At 39.9% G+C, this 17,134-nt stretch overlaps 1 protein-coding gene across 2 annotated transcripts; it reads left to right on the forward strand.

Annotated features, from left to right (window-relative positions):
- Window positions 1-8,580: 8,580 nt before the first annotated feature.
- On the forward strand, window positions 8,581-17,042 carry mks1 (MKS transition zone complex subunit 1). Of its 2 annotated transcripts, none has more exons than XM_079651534.1 (18): window positions 8,581-9,178; window positions 9,892-10,013; window positions 10,471-10,523; window positions 10,650-10,817; window positions 11,212-11,312; window positions 11,526-11,654; window positions 12,299-12,403; window positions 12,662-12,770; window positions 12,904-12,960; window positions 13,484-13,526; window positions 13,616-13,678; window positions 13,787-13,857; window positions 13,950-14,019; window positions 14,109-14,216; window positions 14,503-14,636; window positions 15,647-15,729; window positions 15,904-16,001; window positions 16,484-17,042. In XM_079651534.1, the coding sequence occupies exons 1-18, from the start codon at window positions 9,102-9,104 to the stop codon at window positions 16,579-16,581; spliced, it is 1,689 nt and encodes a 562-aa protein (XP_079507660.1). In that variant the 5' UTR covers window positions 8,581-9,101; the 3' UTR covers window positions 16,582-17,042. The 2 variants fall into 2 exon arrangements, with proteins under 2 accessions (XP_079507660.1, XP_079507661.1); XM_079651535.1 differs by having other exon boundaries at window positions 11,215-11,312.
- The last annotated feature ends 92 nt before the right edge of the window (window positions 17,043-17,134 follow it).

Raw genomic sequence — 17,134 nt, forward strand, 5'->3', positions numbered from 1 at the left:
GGTGCCGGACGACAGCACAACCTTCCTAGCCACTCTGCGAGTGTGATCTGACCTCAGGGCCTGACCAAAGGTCCCCGGAAGCCACAGAGTAAGGAGCTCCTCCTGCCGCTGATACTCACGGACCAGGCACTCCACCAGTTAGAGAAGAGACAGAAACTCCACACCAGCCATCACCATCCGAGTATCCACCAAATGGAGCCGGAGTGTCTTCCTGTCTGAGGAACCCAGTGATGGTCCTTTGGCCGTAGACTCCTGCCTCAGCATCCCTGACATTCTGCACACACAGCAGGTAGGCCAGGTGAGCTCTCTCATATTTCAGATTGAGCGCCTCCGTCAGCTACTTGGACATGTCCTCTGGTGATCTGCCGCTGCGCCTCATCTCATCCAGATCTCATCCAGGACAGATTTGCAGACAGCCTTTTTGTGCATTTTGAGCATTTGTCCTCACATGCTCATGTTTTTGAGCGGCAGACTTGTCCTGAAGGGAAGGATTTTTTTTAATTCTCATACCCTCCTGTGAAGGGTCCTGTCTCAGGTGGCCAGATGGACCCTTCCTGAAAGACACTCTCATCCTTCCTGGGAAGAATATGGTTTTCTTCATTATCTTCTCCACACAGCAAAACACAATGCAAAATATATATTAAGACGTGCAAAACTCATCATACTGTTATATTAGCAGAATTATTCATTTAATTCATTCACGTTAACCAGGATTTGTATAGGTAACACATGTTATATTACATGATCAGACAGCCAGACAAACAAACAAACAAACAGAGGGGCAGGTGAGCAGGAAGATGTATTATGTATTGCCCTGTCAATGTGAGTGACTCACTTTATTTCATGTTTACATTCATTGGGATTTGAAATGACTAGGTAAAACCTTTTCTATTAGATGAACTCAACAGACAGACAGAAAAGCAGATGGGTAACATCTTTAGCCATAAAATAATAACAAAAGTATAATAGAAGATAGCAAAAAAAAAAGTTTGAAGACTGAATACTGTAGTATTAACCCAATTAAAATGTACTGTAGTAAGTAGAACTGCAGCAATGAAAAGAGTAAAATAATGCAGTATTTTGGATCAGTGTTAACAAGATACACCTGTAAAACACATTTGACAGCTCTTTTGCCATGTGCCATGAGTAATAAATCAGCTGCTGTGAACGCTGACATTTACTGTAAATACATGACGTTAGTGTAAAGTTAGCTAACACAAGTTACAGTACCTTAGAGCTAACAACACACAGAGTTAAAGACAAACTAACAACTAACAACTATTGCAAAAACAGTGTAACAATATGATAAGTGATAATTCAGTCATAGAAAAATAAGCCCCACTTTTGATAAGTTTGACGTGATGTTAGAAGTCGAATTGTGTCGCTAATGTCGTCTCTCTAAGATGCTGCTGCTCTTGCTCCGCCTCTCAATCTTTGTCACTGGAAACGGGGGTTGCGTTGGGATAGTTTAAAAATCAGCCCCTAAATTCGAACCCTATCTCCTATTCCTTGACCTCTGAGTGAAACGTCACGGGGTTAAGGGATAGTGGATAGGAGAATTCAAAAGGACTTAGGAGAAGAGACTGCGGTACTTAGAATCCGAATGCACTTTCACTATCCGACGTGTTTATGATGAGCCAGCGGACGTCATTGTGTGCGTCTGCTGCTGTGGGAAACTATGGAAACTACAGTTTTCTTAGCGGACAACATGGATGTATAATAAGAACGAGGGACTCATCTAGAGACTGCATCGTGCTCTGATGCTGTTGCTTTATGCTTTATGAACAACAGATAAACATCTTCTTCATGACCAAAGTTGGCATTGAAATAAAAAAAAAGTGAAACTTATGCTCATCACCCTCTCCCTCCGGTCCACATTAATACAAATGATCCCAATACGTATGATTGTATGAACTATGAAAATATCTTAAAATCAATACAAATGTATTTATTATAAACGTTAGTCTTTAACACCTATCACTGTGTATATCACCATTCAAACATCTTTTAAAAGTTGACAAACCCCACACAGCTCAGTGAAATGTTGACTTTATTTGATCATTTCAGTAAAAACTAACGTTCATATTTCTCTTTTTGATTATAATACTGATGAACGTTCAAAACAAAGCACTTTGGCAACTTACCACATACGTTTTAAAATGCTTAATAAGCACCGTAACTTTCATGATATAATTTCTCCGTCATGATCGTTTGTGTCCGTGAACGGCCGCCTGTTGTGTGGGGTCAAATGCTGCGGCTGCAAGGCATTGTGGGGCAGCATTTTCTCCTCTCCTTTCGGTTAGGGAGGTCCAGTGGTTCCTAAGCTAAAGGAGGTTATAAAGGAAGTTTGAAACCTCCTTTCCTATCATTCTAGAGAATTCGAACGCCACTTATCATGGCTGCCACTGAGGGACTTCCGGGTCATTTCACTCCGTTAGGAAGGTTCCTAAGCTAAATGGACTATTCGACTGCAGCCGGGGTCTCCTTACTTCTACCAAAAGGGTGCAACAGCGCCCCCAATTTCTCGCTTGTGGCCAGAAATATATTGCAGCCACAGTGTAAGAACTACCATAGAGAATGAATGGTAAAAGTTAAAAGATCTAGTCACCGGTTCGAGACCGGGCGGAAACACATTATGTTTCAACATATATATAAAATAAATTAAATAGATAGAAATGGCGTCATTGATTGAAATGCCAAAATGTCGAGAAAAATGAAATTATGTTATAATAATTGACAAGAATATAATTTGGTGTTCATGTCAATTATGAGACAGATCCAGGGAGATCGTCTGTTTAACGGAAATTACTGATGCGTCCTCGAACTCAGCATTAAGGGGGCGTCAACATGCACGTGAGTTGGCGGCGTGTTGCTTATGAAGCACCTCGTGGGGAGTTTTGATCAGAGACACTTCATGACCGCATCACTTCTCCATCTTTGAAACCACCGGGTTGACCGGTTTGTGCTTCGGTCCTCGGTATGTATTGTGTAAAAGATGTAAATATGCAGTGGGGTTTATTTAATTTAATTTTGTATAATCACACAAATTCTGTGTTTTATATTATTTTATGTTGTGTTCTTCATTCTATTGAATGTTAAATACCTGGCAAGGTCGGAGATCAGTGGGCGGAACCTCCTCTGAAGTGTGGTCGCTGTGCTCAGGAGTTTTTCGTTGTGAGGACTTTTCCCCCCTATATATTGTGTCCCTCATGACACGTTTCCTTTTCCCTTTTCGTAAAATGTTCCACGTGTGAGGAGTCACTGTGAGGGAAATTGATGTAAAACTGATCGTTTTATCTGTTGTCAGGTACGTTGCTTTTTCGTAACATGTTCCACGTGAGAGGAGTCACTGTGAGGGAAATTGATGTAAAACTGATCATTTTACCTGTTGTCAGTCATTAAACAGAGATCGTCTCAACTTTACGCTTGCTCGGGTCTCGTCCATTATCAACACAACGCAGAGACCGCTTAACCACACCGGTTACATATGCTCCTGTCCGCCTGTTGTCCTAACCTAGCCTTAGCTTTGCTTTGAGGGGGAGGCTAACATTAGCATTGTGCCGCCTCGTTTTCTCTATATAAACTAAGCACAAAAAGTAAGGAAATGTGTGTTTGTTAGATTATGTCTTTGTTGAAACAATACTTTTTGGCAATACATCTTATACCGTAGGAAAGCCTGTATGTATATATACCTTTTTTTTAAATGGTGCCACATTTGTGAGGAACATACATTTGTGGGATCGGCCAAACCTTTTTTTTTGTGGCTGTTGACCGCTGTTAATGATTTAAAGTTACTCACTGATGTATTAATAAATAACATAGTTGTTCAGAGTACAAAGTGACCAAAATGTATTAATTGATATTACATATAATTGGTTTGGTCGAGGTAAAACATGTGATGTCATTTAACCATATTGCAGTGAAGATCAGAATCATTATCAGGTTTAATGCAGTTTTTTTTCATCAACAAAGATTTTGCAATTCACATTTTATATAGATTACTAAATGTACAATCAGGTTTATTTAGAATTATGCACAATATGGACCAAATTGCAATGTGTTTCTAGTGATTGTAAAACACTAGAATGAATCTTCAGAAATTAGCCCGTGGATCCCACAGCTCCAGTATTGAAAAGTTTGAGGATGTTAAACTTTACTAACTCAAACATGTTCTGTGTTTGCCCACAGGCGGAGAAAAGGTCACAGTGATGCAGTACAGCAGGCAATGTCTACACTCAGCATCTCTGAAGAGCAAAAGAAGTATCTGGATTTTAACTTCAAAGGCTGGGAGTTGAATCCACCTCTAGGTTTTTGGTAACAAGAGCACGTCACCCAGCTCAGGATCCTCCAGTTCTCGTTCATGATGGCATAGGAAGACATGGTGCCGGACGACAGCACAACCTTCCTAGCCCCTCTGCGAGTGTGATCTGACCTCAGGGCCTGTCCAAAGGTCCCCGGAAGCAGCAGAGTAAGGAGCTCCTCCACCTGGACCAGGTAGTGGAAATAATTAGATACTCCACACCAGCCATGAGCCTCTGCGTTTCCACCAAATGGAGCCGGAGTATCTGCCTTTCTGAGGTACCCAGTGATGGTTTCCTGGCAGCCGACTCCTGCCTTAACATCCCTGACGTTCTGTACACACAGCAGGAAGAGCTCTCTCATATTTAAGATGGAGCACCTTGGAGATGTCCTATGGTGATGTGCCGCTGCGCCTCATCTCATCCAGGACAGATTTACAGACCACGTTTTTGAGTGTCAGGAAGGCCTGCAGTCTTGCTGAAGCGCTTTGGTAGCTTCTCCAGCCACTGGGGCTTGATGTCTTGCCAGTACTTCTTACAAGCCTTGCAGGGGAGTTGCAAGGCTAGAATATATTACTGGCTGCTGGTCCCAATGATTACTCTTGGCCTTCCAGCGCTGGTGAGCCGTGTATACCCATAGAAGACTTTCTATTGGCCAGAAGCCTCTGCATACACTTGCTTAATGATTGTTGTTCATAAACAATATTTCAACATGATGATATTACATATATTATGTGCACGCTTGTTTTTTAACAGTGAGGTAGTGTAGGTAGGTAATTTGAATGACCTGTATCTATCAAAGGCTCTGGTTTTTGTGTGTCAGAGGCTTGTGTCAAAGACGGCAGGGACTTGGTCACAACATCAGAGGACTGCCGGGAACTGGAAGACAGTATTGGCACTGCCCCAACTGGATCAGCACAGGATTCCTGAAATAGCACAAATATAGTGAATTAGTTAGTCAGCCAGTCTGTCAGTACTTGACAGTAAGTAGATCAAATATGAACTGGATTACCTGAGAGTCTGTGCCCACTACAACAGTAGGGGCAGGACAATGATGCTCCGTCTCCATGGCTACTGCCGCTGGGTTGTTTGGCTGTGCCCTGTTCTTGTCCCAGTTCAAAACAACAGGACGACAGCCTGGCTCCACGTACTGCAGTCCAAATCTCTCCCCCGTGTCCCTCTTGGAGAGCTGCAGTGCTGGGTATTTGGACCTTCCTGTGACTTTTACAGAGTTGGTGTTAAGCTCTGAAATCAACCGGGGGTCAAACACGGCTGGCAGGTCCACATCTGGCTGTTTCAGATCCACCAGCCTCTGGTAGTTCCAGCGCACAACTCCAGTCATAGCTTGGGCCTGGAATAGTTCACAGGACACCCGGTTGCCTGTCACCCATTGGGCTTGGTGTCCGTGGAAACCCTCCGGCATAGGTCTTAAAGACCTTGGTGGAGCAGTAAAAGTATTTGACCGTTTTTGACTGGTAAAAAAATTGAACTGAAGAGCCATCCCCTAGATATCGAGATTTAGGCTGACCGCAGGCTAAACAGTCTCTCATCAGCGCCTTTTTCTGAGGCTGTTGCTAATGTTGCTGCTGTTGCTGTTGCTTTGCCAGGACGTCTGTCACAATCTTCTCCACTGAAGCCCTGCTCAGTGAGTCCTCCTGTCTGGGAGCCACAGCTGGAGGGTTGAATATGGCAGGTGGCAGAGTTATGGCAGGCACACTGATAGTTTGGCTACCTGAGGTCAATTTATGCCACAGCTGCTGTGTCTCTAAAACCTTTTCTGGGGATGCGTTGAGGGAAGAGCTGGTGTTTTTTAAATTTTGCCAGATGTTTAACATATCGTGAGATATGTTGGACTGTGGTCAGGTGAAGGAGGCTGTTCCGTTCTGTGCATCCCCTCTGGACCATGGCAGCGTAGTCCGCATCCACTCGCTTCAGGACATCTTTGGCACCACGGTGGTTTACCAGAAGCTCATCGATGGCAGCTTTCATGGGTTCTGTCCACCGACCATGGTCCAAGACCTGAATGAGGCCACCAGTTTTAATTGGTCCAGTGCGGGTGGCTCGAGGAGAGGAGGACTGAGGCAGCGGTGCTATCCCTGTCAAGTCTAAAAAATAAATATATGTTAATTATATATTTTTTATGCCAGTGTGTTGCAAATCAATTAGCTCTTTTAGTCATTTCACTTCACAGCTAATTTAACTTTTGTGGGACAAATAAATGATTATCTTATATTCCTACCTCTTGTTCTTTTATGCTTTTCAATGGCTTTTACATTTTGCATACACTTGCTTAATGATTGTTGTTCATAAACAATATTTCAACATGATGATATTACATATATTATGTGCACGCCTGTTTTTAACAGTGAGGTAGTGTAGGTAGGTAATTTGAATGACCTGTATCTATCAAAGTCTCTGGTTTTTGTGTGTCAGAGGCTTGTGTCAAAGGCGGCAGGGACTTGGTCACAACATCAGAGGACTGCCGGGAACTGGAAGACTGGTCTGGTGAAGCCATTTTGGCGAGCTTGTTTTGCTGCGCATAGAGACAAGTGTCATGTATTTTACATCATTTTACGTCATATGATCGGCTCTCGCGGTCGGCATTTTTAGAGAGCTCCGATCGATCGGAGCATCCCTAATTACTTAATTGCCCTGTAAATGTGGTTGATTACAACAATAGTAAATCCTTTCAGTCACAAAGCACATAGACTACTGTTGGAGCTCTACATCGATTTATGTCATTTGGTCAACTTGCTGTCCCCAGTCAGAACTAAACATGGAGAAGCAGCGTTCAGTTCTTATGCTCCAAATATCTGGAACAAACTCCCAGAAATCTGCAGGTCTGCTGCAACTCTTACTACTTTTAAATCCAGGCTGAAGACTTTACTTTTTGTCGCTGCTTTTAATTGAACTATTCATATCTTAAACTGCACTGTAACTTTTATTCATGTATTTTTTCTTAACTTTTATTTTATTATCTTTGCTTTTTAATGACTGTTTTTAAATGCCATTTTCTTAATGTCTTTCATTTTTGTAAAGCACTTTGAATTGCCTTGTGTTGAAAGGTGCTATATAAATAAACGTGCCTTGCCTTGTGTAATTTAGTAATTCAACATTTATTTTCTAGCTGTTTGTGTTAATGTGGAATTAATAATTGGTGTATTGTAATTACTTTTGGTGTAATTATTTAAGTTAATCAAAGCAATTTTTAAAGGTGGTTTTGGGCACCAGCTGAACCAGGTGGTGGTGTGATTGCTGCACCAGAATGAAATGCCACAGGTGAAACCAATGTTCTTTATATGTTGGATTATTGGAATACGACAAAATAAATGGAAAAAAACACGTCTTGCCTTGACATTGAATGTTTTCCAGCGTAAGATGTGCTCACTGGGGCCTTGCAGCTGTTTTTAAGCACTATATAGCAGATGGATAACATATTTACCCATAAAATAATCACAAATGCATAAAAGAAAATGGCTAAAATGGATGGACAGATATAACAATAATATTTCTCTATTAGTTTTGTACCAGGAGTTTATTTGAAAAGAGATTGAATACTGTTGTATTTACCCATTTAAAATGCACATTAGTAAATTGTACTGCTGCAAAAAAATGACGAGGAAAATGTAGAGCCTCGTCAGGCAGATCTAGTTTCCTCATTACAGAGCTCAATAATTATTGTATGGCAACGCATTACTAATTCGTGGGAACAAAATAACTAATTCGTGGCCACGCATTATTATTACGTGGCCACGTATTAATATTTTTCTCACCAATGTCACCAGGGGGGCTCCGTACGTATGAACTAAACAGTAGTTAAAATGTGATTTTTAAGCGTACACATTTTTGGATTTTGGATCAGTATTGACAAGATAGATTTTAAAACACAATTGACAACTCTAACGTAAGTAAAAAGTAATACATTAGCTGCTGTTAAAGCTGACATTTATATTGTAAAGACGTTACATAGCAGTAAGTTACATTACTTTAGCTAACAATACACAGAGTGTAAGACGTCAAAACTACTAACTAAAAAAAAAAAAAAGTGTACTAATGAGTTAGTCATAGAAAAATAAGCCCCACTTACGTTTTGATACATTTGACGGGATGTTAGACGTAGGTTGCGTGATATTGCCTATGGATCAGAGCCATATAATATATATATTCTATCGCTGGCGCTGCTATGAATATTACTCGAATTTTGTCGTTAATGTAATCTCTTTTTGCTGTTGTTGGTGCTGCTCCTCCGTTTCTGTTGTCCCTGGAAACGGGGTCTACACAGCGCACGCTTTTGGCAAAAAATATATTACATCCGTAGTTAATTTAGCATTTTATTTATGTTTATATGTCAGCCCCACAGTTAAACTTGTAGTATTTCTTTTCTAGGTTATTGTGTTGCTTTTACTTGAGTGATTTTCTCTTTTCTGTCAATGTACTGATTTATACTCCAGCTCGGTAGTCGGCGGTAATGGTAACGTGTGCAAACTGCCAAAACATCTAAACAAGAAGAAGAACTACCTGTATCTATGGCAACGATTACAATCCATTAGCAGTAGTGTGTGGTTGCCTTTTAGCTTGTTAGCTTCTTCGTAGTAGCTGTTACTTACAAATCAACCCTTATTTATCTGCCATTTCTGTCGCTTTTAGTTTCAAATGCTGTACACAGTTACTGTATATATGGCAAGTTATTACAAACACGAAAAAAGTACCTGTTGGCTAACTGTAGCTAACGCCAAGTGCTAGCTTAGCTAACACGAAAAAGCGTTTTCCGAATGTTTACTAGCGATATTGAATACTATCTTGATGGCAGATAGTTGGAACACAGATACAGGAGAAGCTGTGTATAGGTCCCGGGATGCTGTTAAAAACTTGAAAATAAGGTGAGTAGCTCCTGATAACGTTAACATTAGCCAAGCTACAACATTTTGTTCAAGCAATGGAAAACCTCTCAGACTGCTCACACTCTTGTCGAGCGTATTATGTATTTAGATTATCGTGTGGTTCCTTTAACGCTGGTCTCCTTCCTTATTACATGTTATATGTATGATCAAAAGGACATTTAGACATGTTCTGTTGCGATGATAATCTACACCACACATTTCTGCACATTTAAGAGCAGAAGTAAACAACGACTTTATTTTTCTTATTATGATGCCATGAATTTTACTTTGGAGCCCAACCATAGGTGGTGTAGTGCAACTAAAATGTTTCTAGCTGCGGGAGTCGATATTTTACAAACTCTCCAAAGACATCTCATTGTGCATAAGTAGTGCGAATAAAACAAAATATCAAGAAAATACATTGAAATAAAGGTACTCAAACAAAATGCAGAGTGCATGAAATTTAAAAAGGTTGTAAACATGTTAAAAACAAGTAATGTAAGTGTCAGATATATAACTGGTAAGCAGGAAGGTTCATTTCAAAATACAAACCTGTGAGGGTGATAGAAAAACAGGTTAATAATAAGGTGTGATCCAAAACAGAGATGAAAGGAGGCCCTGGATATCTGAGCTGTTGATCTCTGCCTGAGGTGAGTGGTTCAGCTTAAGTACGCATTTTAACTGGACATTATTCATTTATTTCTCCTCTTTAGGGTGCGTATAGAGAGGGTGACCTCCACAGCAGCCCTCTCTCAGCACCTCCAGCAGCATGTGCTGTCCCAGCAAGATGGAGGAGCCATAGAGCTGGAAACCCTCACACCACAAGGCCAGAAAGGTATACTCGTCTCATTCTGGGCAAAAGACTGATTGGTGGTGAAATCGAGGTTCAGGATGGACAATATCTGTGTGTTTATTTGTGACATTTTGTGACAATTCATGAAGTTGTCTTACACTTAAAAGAATAATCCCAGTTACCTCCACAATCAGGCATACCGTTTATTAATTAAACACCAGTATAGGATCTGTAATCTATAAATATTAGGACTAAAAACTTGGATCGGCACATTCTTATTTGGACTGCTGTTGGACATTAAGTGTTATGTTGTTTGTTTGTTGGGTTAGGGTTAGTTACAGTGCACAATAAGTAAAGTATATACCATCATACATTAAAAAGCATACATAAATGTAACAGACATAGTGTATAACCTTTATTTTCACGTGTGTATATTTATTTCATTGTTTTACATCAAAGTTTATTTGAATAACTTGGATTTCTTCCACTCTGTCACTAGGTGATAATGACGAGGAGCTGGTGGTGGGCTGGCAGGAGAAACTCTTCAGTCAGGTAGCACTTTAAGTATCTGCAGCAAACTATAATGAGTGATTACAAAATAACACAACTTAAATATCAAGTGTTTATTGTAAATGTTTTGTTGTTCTCCTACCCATGCCTCTCTGTCTGTGGTCCCAGTATGAGATGGAGCTGTTTCAGAACGAGTCGGCGTGTCAGACCCCTCTGGACCGCCAGTACCTCACAGAGATCCGGGCCCTGAACAAGGCCAAGGGCCGGCGCAATCACAGGATTTTCACATACACTGATCATGATCGCTTCACCAGCTGTCTTCCTATCCAACAACTAGTAAGAACTGTGCATTCTACAGTGTCTATGCCATTGTCCAATAATGCACCTTACAGTGTTATATTTTCATTTACGTATAAGATAAGAATGGAGCAGAATCTTTGGTGCTATCTTACCTTCAAATGAATGTATTGTTATAAAATGTATGATAATGCACAGTAACACTAGATTAAGATTGAAAACACGTAGGTGTATGTCCCCCTTTCTTGACAGCAGACATGCTTAGTGCCATGTTCACACTTTAGAATGCTCTTTCTGTCAATGGCACTGCCTTGTGTGTTAAGTTGTTGCGGTGATTAAACATAAACCAGATTCACCAGAACCAGAAGATTTTGTTTGTGTTCATCTGTAAAACTGTTTGTAATAAGTAGCTGGTTGTTTTTAATCCTGAAAGCAGTACCCGACTGACTTATTGACAACAACCAAATCTGGCCCCACATTCCTGGCTGAGAGGATGGCCAGCGTGAGAAACAGGCGGCAAGAAAGACGAACCTTGTAAGTGAAGCATCGCTTAATTTATTTAAATTCATTAATAACCTGGACTACCTTCCATTGGGAAGTCTGTATTCTTTTTGAAATATCAAAACTGCTTGTCATTAGCGTCTCCTCTTGTAATTAATTTGTAAACCCCCTCACAGGAAGTGCATTAAAAAGACAGAATTTGTGATGTTTCATGTTTTAAACTGTCATGTCTGGCTCATTTTGCAGAGATTCTAGTATCCCTAAGTCAAAGATCGTCATCTGGGAGCCCACAGAGGAGTTTGTAAAGAACAGTCACGTGGTGAATAATGCCATGCAGACCATGCACATCATGGCAGACCTGGCCCCCCCTGGAAGGTGAGACACCATCTCTGTTCAGTCCTTATTGTTCCATGTGGAGATGTTGACTTAAAGCACGGTTGTAACAGACACATCAAAACAGACTCTAGATCAGTATTAACCTGAATCAAATCTTATGAATGTCTATATGTATCAATCTCTTCAATCTGGCTTTTAATGTGTGATTGTTCTTGTATTGCTTGATTTTAATTTGTCTTCAACTATATTTATTTGTTGTTCTTTTCTTTTCACTATCTCTGTAAAGCCACTTTGAGCACCTGTAAAAGCGCTTACAAAATAAATCTGTTATTATTATTGTAATATACACGTTATATCTTGTAGTACAATGTACACATTTAGATTTTAGATTTTTTATGAAAATGTTTTTATTTTATTTTATCTTTTGGACTATTTGTTTAAATATCTTCACTTAAGTTAATTGTGTTCATTTAATTGTTTAATTTAACCTTTTGATTTTTAATTCTCATGTTTATATACATATTTGTAATTGATTTAATTCATTCTAAAATTGTTTAACTGTGGAAAAAAGATCCCCCTGGAATAAATAAAGTATTCTGATTCTGAGCGTACAGGTTAGAAAGCATCAATTGATTTCTCCCTGTCTCAGTTGTTTCTCTCTCTGTATGTATTTGCTTCCTCAGGCTGGGCCAGAAAGAGAATGAATATCTGCTGTTAACCATAAAAACAGACGGCAGTGGAACCGTCATTGTAAAACCTGACTTCAACAAAGGCAAAGAGCCTTACAGGCAAGTTCACAGCGTGAGAGCAGAGTGTTTGTGTCTCCAGTATTGACGGATATCATATCAAAATGTTTAGAATTGTCAGTAGAAGCTGCACTATGTACTCTAATCCTCTTTAAAAGTCTGCCACTCTGGCCCAATTCTTGACCGATATTGGCTGGATTGTAATAGAAAAAGTATGTGGATTTTAAGTGTAAAGAGATGTGTGATTTTGTGACAAGTTGAACCAAAACGTGTCTGGTGTGTGTGTGTGTTGATGTGCAGGATTGTAACAGTAGGGCAGAAGAGAGAAGTTTGGCGTCTTCATGTGGAGAATGTGTGCACAGCGATGCAACCGGAGGAGAAGGAGAGGGAGCAGAACATGTACAAAGACGTGAGTTCATCTCCTTCATGTTTCCCTCCAGGATACAGAATACAGCTTTTAATGTTCATGTTACATTTACTGATTAAGGATTGAACTGAACCAGTTTTATGATTTGGAAACATCCCTTTTCCTTTGGTTCTAGCTGTACGTACGGCATAAGGAATACCTCAATAGCCTGGTTGGACAGGACTTTGAAATGGTAAGTCCTTTTGAAAATAACTATTAGAGATGAATTTGATCAGAAAGTTGGATTTAACGCCCATTTCAGCTTAGCAGAAATCAAGGTTACATATTCAAATTGTTTTTCTTTCTGATCAACAGTCTAACACCCAAAAATATTCAGCTCACAGTCATGAATAAAAATAAAGCAACAAATCATCACATTTCAGAAGCTGGAAATAGCATGTTTGGGACCTTTGATTGGGTTGATTGATCAAATATTAACATTGGACCTAAAACAAAATCCAATCCACTTTATTTCTATAGCACATTTAAAAACAACAGAGTTGAACAAAGTGCTGTACATCAACAACTGTATAAACACATAGCATAAATACATAAAAAACAAACAGGACATGAAACAAGTTTAAAACACGAGACAATGAAACCAGATCAGAAGCCACAGACTGAGAAACTCCTACATGACGTACAAACAATACAAAACACTAGTAAGATAAAAACCGACAAAAATGTTTGGCACTAACTCTATTTCTGTCCCCTAGCCGCCTTTAGGTATTCTGCGCTACATGATGAATGGAGAGATAGGTGAGTAGGAAAACAGTGCTCATCACTACTGTATATATTTCCTGCCTGTCTTTGGCATTTAAAAGCTCTTTCTCCTTTTCTTTCCCCAGTCTCAGCCAAAGGCTTTGAGTATGATAATTTATACATCCACTTCTTCATGGAACTGCCCAACAGTAAGTCACATACACAGTACACGAAACTATACACAGTGTTATACTTTAAAATATTTGAAACTAAAATGCATTTACCGTTTGAACTTGTACTATTCTTGTTTGTTTAAGATTGGTCCAGCCTGCCTTTTCAGTCTCACTCGGGGGTAACGCAGACCTGCCGGGCCAAAACATTAGGGAAGGTGTGTATGTATACTGTAGGACAAAAAGGTGAGCAGCATCACAGTGTTGCTTCTGATGTTTGTTAAACCCTCAGTATTCTCTCTGCCAACAGGAAAATGTGGCTTTCTTCAGTTACCCCTTCAGCTTTGAAGCTTTCTACATGAGTGAAAAAGAGAGTGAGGGTTAGTATCAGCCATGGGGTGTTTCATTACGTTATTATATACCATGATGCATTTAACAAATGATACTAATACTTTTATCCTTATCTCAGAGCCAATTCTTCAGTGGCCAGTGATCTACTTTAAGGTCCTCTCTCTGGACTCCTGGCAGCGCTACAGAACTGAAGGCTACGGCTATCTGCTTTTTCCCGCCATACCTGGTATGCTTTGTACACTGCAGAGTTTAATTATTCATCAAATAGTCTTATTTCCAAACATAAAAAAAACAAAACCAACAATTTCATGAAGTCTGAACCAATAAATGTTTGGCAAAATATTTGCAGTTGTTTAATCTCTTAGAAAAAATGTATAAAAGACACTTTTCTTTTTACATTTTGGAAAAACTGTGAATGTATCTGTTGTGATTTAAAATATAGACTTCAATTAACATTTCAAGTCCCTGGTCTTATTTTAAGATATGTGTGTGTTTATACTTTTGTGTTGCAGGTAAACATACAATAACTTGCCATACGTGGAGACCCCTTCAGACGGGGACAGTCTCCTCTCTGAGGCGCTTCTTTATCGGAGGATCTCCTGAACTCGAAGACCCAAGCTATGTCAGAATACCCGGGACCTTCAAGGTAGGCTCTAAACCATGGGCAAGCTCTCTAGACAACAATGAGGAATAATAAAAACAAGAATTCATTCCCATCTTTGCTTTACTACAATAATAAACAAATCCCAGAGAAGGACCACAAAGTGACTTAAAGGTCCCATCATGTCCTGGCCATTTCTACTGATCATAGTTCCATTGTTGAGGTCTACTAGAATAGATTTACATTGTTCAATGTTCCAAACTCACATTGGTTTCTCATACAGCATCTCTGTATAGTATGTGTATTCACTCTCTGTCCTAAACGGCTTGTTGGAGCTCCTGCCCCCCCCCCCCCCCCCCCTATGAGCCCAGTGTGCTCTGATTGGTCAGCTCGCCCACTCTGTTCTGATGAGTCCTCCACCGTTACAGCGGAACATCAGTGATTATGTGTTACAGTGGCGTTAGCAACCAGAAAATGACACCAGTGATGACAAACAGATGAGAATGCTGCGTGGGGTCTGGGTGCCGTGTTGGCGGGACGTTGTGGGTCTCGCTGCTGCGAGGAGCAGTTAGTGTTCCTGGTTGCTGTGTGGGCTCGGCGAGACAGCGAAAAACCCAGCCCGAAACCAGCCCGAGCACACACACACACCCGCAGCCTGGCTGTGAGTGTGTGTGTGTGCCCGCCGTCTCAGGCTGAGAAATCCCCAGAGCTGCAGCTGAGAAAATAACATACATTCATAACACACAATGGGACGGGTAATAACCGGAAAAGCATGACATGGCCTTTAAAAACACTATGCATCATTTATTTGTCAATGTCTCTAGATAGCCTTTAAAGTGAGTATGTAGAGTTTTATTTTATATATAAAAATCTCTGATAACATTCTGTTTTTGTCACACTGATGAGTTTCTGTATAGATTTCCTTCCAGACACATTTGCAACGCCACATTGTCTGATCATATACTTCGAACCGTGTTTATTTTATGTCCATGTTCATGCTGCGGTTAATTCTGACACTGAATTATTATTATTTTAAATTCCATTTGTGTTTGCAGGGAGAGAGGCTGAGTCGCTTTGGCTTTTGCACAGAAACCACAGGAAGTGTCACCTTTAATCTGCACTGCCTCCAGCAAGCCAGGTAATACACCTCCATTGTAAATGTATTTATAAATCACAGCATTTGTTTATGGAAATACTTTCTGTGAAAAATATTTTAATAAACATCATGATTTATAACACTTTTAAATATTTGTATTTCGAGTACAGTAGTTGCAGACTGTGATTTAATGTCTCCATTATGTCTTTGTTTCAGAGCCTTTGTTGATGCCACAGTGATGAAGAAGAGGAGGCAGAAAGTCTTGGAACAGCTGGGAGGATTTAGTCAGCAGGGAGCCGTTTGCACCATTCTGGGTAAAGACCTTTATACTGAATCATTTATTTAGATTCTGAGATTAAAGGTGGGGAAGGTAATTCACTTCAGAAACACTTTTTTGTTATATTCCATGGAATGCTCTTCACATCCCGATGGCAATGAATACATGAAATGCTTTGACAATAAATATACACAAATATTTCATCTGTGGAAGCCGTGGCGCTGTAAAAAGCACGACCAATCATCTGAGCCGGCCCATCTGTGCACAAACTAATCTCGTGCCCTCATTGGTTATGTGCGCGTTCGTGTGTGTTAGAGGCGGGGCTTTGTAAGGAAGTTTGAAGGAAGAGGCAGATTTTTTTTGGGTTGTGTATTTTCAAACTCAAGCTTACTCGAGCTGGTTTCTCCATTCTTATCTACCCTACCTTTAAGAGGTTGTGTCTTATATATTTGTAGCTGTGTAGCTTATCCGTTCATTACATATTGTCTATTTATATTTGTATGTTTGTTTGTTTGACAGAGGCCTTCCAGAGGGCCAGGAAAAAAATGCAAGATGCCAGAGAAGGTCTTCCCAGAGACCTCGTCAACACCACCTCCCATTCGCATGCCGAATCCTGATATTGATTTAACAAAATAGACTATCATTCCGGTCAAATGGCTTACACCTGCTATGTAGAATAATAGCAACATTACCAGCAAGTATGATTTGCCGTTTTAAATTGTACACACTGTGTTTCGAAAGGGCTTGTTATTTATACTTTGAAAAGACAGCTGACATGTTGTTGGGGGGTAATAACTGAGCTAACTATGGATTTATATGATGAACAAAGAGTAAGCCAATATGCCTACTGAGTATGGTATCCCCAAGCATTGTATTTTCATCATGTGTCTCAGATTCAAGTTGATACCCTTATTTTCGGAGTGATACACAATATGGCTTATTTAAAGTGGTGTAGCAGAAAATAAAACATGTTTTTAGATGTGGATTATATATTTTTACTATGTATTGAACATAGGGTTCTTTTTTTGAAACGTTAGAATTATGTTTACCGTGTAATAAACTTTTGTATGAACTATAACTAACTATCGTTGTGGTTTCTATAATCCCTTGTGATTTTAGCAACTTTTATGCGTATTTGTATATGCATGTCAAGGCCGTATATGATATTAT

This window comes from Notothenia rossii, assembly GCF_949606895.1.
Source record: "Notothenia rossii genome assembly, chromosome: 9".
Taxonomy (NCBI): Eukaryota; Metazoa; Chordata; class Actinopteri; order Perciformes; family Nototheniidae; genus Notothenia; species Notothenia rossii.

Coding starts and splice junctions, on each gene's coding strand:
- mks1 (XM_079651534.1), top strand. CDS start 9,102: ATGGCAGATAGTTGGAACACAGATACAGGAGAAGCTGTGTATAGGTCC. Junction 10,524..10,649: donor AGGAGAAACTCTTCAGTCAG/GTAGCACTTTAA, acceptor CTGTGGTCCCAG/TATGAGATGGAGCTGTTTCA. Junction 11,313..11,525: donor CGGCAAGAAAGACGAACCTT/GTAAGTGAAGCA, acceptor CTCATTTTGCAG/AGATTCTAGTATCCCTAAGT.